General features: G+C 59.6%; 1 protein-coding gene across 1 annotated transcript in view; it reads left to right on the forward strand.

Annotated features, from left to right (window-relative positions):
- Positions 1-1,562, forward strand: part of LOC104498354 (P2X purinoceptor 5-like) — a gene marked incomplete at its 5' end in the record, with an annotated part of 4,172 nt that extends 2,610 nt beyond the window's left edge. The window contains 4 exons of the mRNA XM_010141712.1: positions 191-284; positions 753-818; positions 1,137-1,219; positions 1,487-1,562. Of these exons, the coding sequence (XP_010140014.1) occupies positions 191-284; positions 753-818; positions 1,137-1,219; positions 1,487-1,562 (319 nt within the window). The remainder of the gene's footprint in view (positions 1-190; positions 285-752; positions 819-1,136; positions 1,220-1,486) is intronic.
- Positions 1,563-2,670: the final 1,108 nt, after the last annotated feature.

The following is a 2,670-nucleotide window of genomic DNA, read 5'->3' on the forward strand; positions in this document are numbered from 1 at the left end:
GGGGGGGTGCAGGGGGGGCGGGCCCCCCCCCAGCCAAGCCGAGGAGGGGAGGGAGGGAGGGAGTGGAGCTCATGGCGAGCCAGAGCTGGGTTTGAGAGGAGAATAGATCCGTCTGAAGAGAGGGGTGGCTGCAGCAGGGCTCTGGGGCGGGGGCAGATGGTGGAGTTAATTCAGCATTACTGTATTCCAGGTTTGCCAGGTATTACCAGAATGCTGAGGGGGTTGACTACCGGACACTCATTAAAGCGTACGGAATCCGCTTTGACGTGATGGTGAACGGCAAGGTGAGGCCCCCAGCCGGAGCATGGCAGAGCCTGGGGGGGAAAAAGGCGGGGGACACTCCTCGGCGGGAGGAGAGCGCTGGGGCGAGAACAGGAACGGGCTCTAGCCCTTCGTCCCCGGGGAGCTACCCCTGACCCGAGTGCGGCTGAGGCTGCATCCCTTCTGCCCCAAACCAGGCTCTTGTGAGGTCTGGCAGACGTAAACGTGCCCCAGAGCCGTGTTTTCCGCGTGTGAGTGCTGCAGAAAGCGGCAGTTAATGCAGGGGTGAGGCAGCCGAGGACAGCTGGTCTGAGACCCTCGCAGGCCTTTAGCCTCTGGGACCGCTCACTCCCCTCCCCATGGTCCAGCCTGCTGCTGGTGTCCAGAGGCACCTGCAGGCACCAGGCGCCGCCCCGCTGTCCGAGCACACCCCGCGGGTTGTTCTGCGGAATGCCCTGTCCCCGAGTTCTTCATGACCCCTTGTCTTTCAGGCAGGGAAATTTAACATCGTTCCCACCATTATCAACATCGGTTCGGGACTTGCTCTCATGGGAGCGGTAAGCGAGCGGATTTTCGTAACGTAGTGTCTGGGGACGCAGGTCCCTCGTCCAGCTGCTGCAGGAGAGGATGGGGCGGTTGGTTTCCGCCTGTCCCAGCGGCAGTTTTGCTGCCCTGGCTGCTCAGCGCGGGGGTGTCTGTGTCCTGGCTTAACGCACTTGTTACGTGCCTTGGAGGCTGAACCCCCACGACTGCGGGGAGCACGAAGGAGAACTCGGCTCCTCCTGCTGTTATGCGTTAACGAGTTGCTAACGAGATCGGAATCGGAACCCTTCCTCCGCTGCTCTAAAGCTAACCCACAAGTTCTCTCTTGGCAGGGAGCTTTCTTTTGTGACCTGGTGCTGCTGTATCTGATTAAAAAGAGTAACTTTTATCGAGGCAAGAAGTACGAGGAAGTAAAGTAAGTGCCGTGGCTCTTGTGAGAAACCCGAGGGCTGCCCTGTCGTGTCATGGTGGGGCTGTGAGCAGCCTCGCGCTGTCAGTCTGTAATGACTGAGGGTGGACTTGGGGCAGCTCCAAGAGCTCCAGAGCCTCAGGGAGCTGAGCCCTGGGGCTGTAGCTGTGCAGGGGTGGTGGCCTTTGTGGGAAGGTGTGACAGGCCTGGCCCACATCGCCTCCTGACAGAACCGGCTGCTGGCCTCGTCTGTCACTGTGCTTGTTTCCGCAGGTCCAGCTCCAGGCAAACGTTATCTAGCCCCACGCTGAAAGGGAACCAGGACCCCGACCAGCTCGCGGGGCTCTAGGCACAGCGATGGCTCTGCCAGCTGGACTCGTGTTCTGGGAACACCACGTGGGTGTGAAATCACACCAGGATGGCAGGTGGAGATACCTCAGAGTAGACCTACTGCTTATTGCTGGGATTTCCAGAGGGGGAAAAAAGGTCCTTTACAGAACACCCTGCTTTCCCTGAGCTGTCCTCTGGTCTCCTGAGCTCACAGCAGTGTACTGCCACTATGGATTTATATAAAGGGATTTTGTAACAGGGAGGCGGCGCCCAGTGAGTGGTTTTTATCGGGTGGTGTATCTGTAACTACGTTGATAGCCAACATCACCCCGTGGCTGCGCTTTGCTTCCCTGTGCAGAAGAGCCGTGAGGTGAAATACCCCTGGCACTCTGGGGGGCTGATTCAACCCTGCTCCTGCTCCGCTGGCTTACGGCCACCGCTGCCAGCTCTGGCGTGGGTTACGTGCGAGAGGAGAGGTCAAGCAGCAGGACTGCTCCTGTCAGGAGGCGCGAGGAAATGCAGCATTTCAGCAGCTCTCAGAGCCCGGGGAAAAGGGCTTGTTCTACAGCACCCATGTGGACTGCGCCTGTGTCACTGCAGGGACAATTACTCCTGCTGCGGGGGTTGTGAAACCATTAGGGCTAGAAATGGTGCTCCAGGAAAAGCCTTCCCAGCGTGGCAGCAAGGTGCACTGCTCGTCTCGGGAAGAGCAGACAGTCCTGCCACAGCTCGGAGTGGGGCAGTCCAACCACGGCCAGGTCCCAGCTACCTCACCCAGTACCCACCGTCTCCAGCAAGGTGGACCCAGACAGCGCCACGTCAGAGCGCAGAGGGGCAGCAGCGGGTGTTCTGCAGTGGGGCAGGGACAGCTCTGTTTGTGGCTGACAGTGGGGGAAGGGGGTTCATGCTCAGGGAAGCAGCGTGGCACTGGGGTGTCTGCGCAGAGACCATCTCGGAGCTCCGTCCTTCTTCAGCGCCTCGTTTCATTTGCCTGGGACTGTCCTTTCTGTGGTGCTGACCGGTTGCTCATGCTGGGGAGAAAGGGGTGGGGGACTTAATGCTTCTGCTGTTTTTCATAGTACCCCAAACTGTTCTGCAGAGGCTGGTGGGGGAGCTCGGTCAGGAGA

Source organism: Buceros rhinoceros, unplaced genomic scaffold (genome assembly GCF_000710305.1).
Source record: "Buceros rhinoceros silvestris isolate BGI_N320 unplaced genomic scaffold, ASM71030v1 scaffold40398, whole genome shotgun sequence".
NCBI lineage: Eukaryota > Metazoa > Chordata > Aves > Bucerotiformes > Bucerotidae > Buceros > Buceros rhinoceros.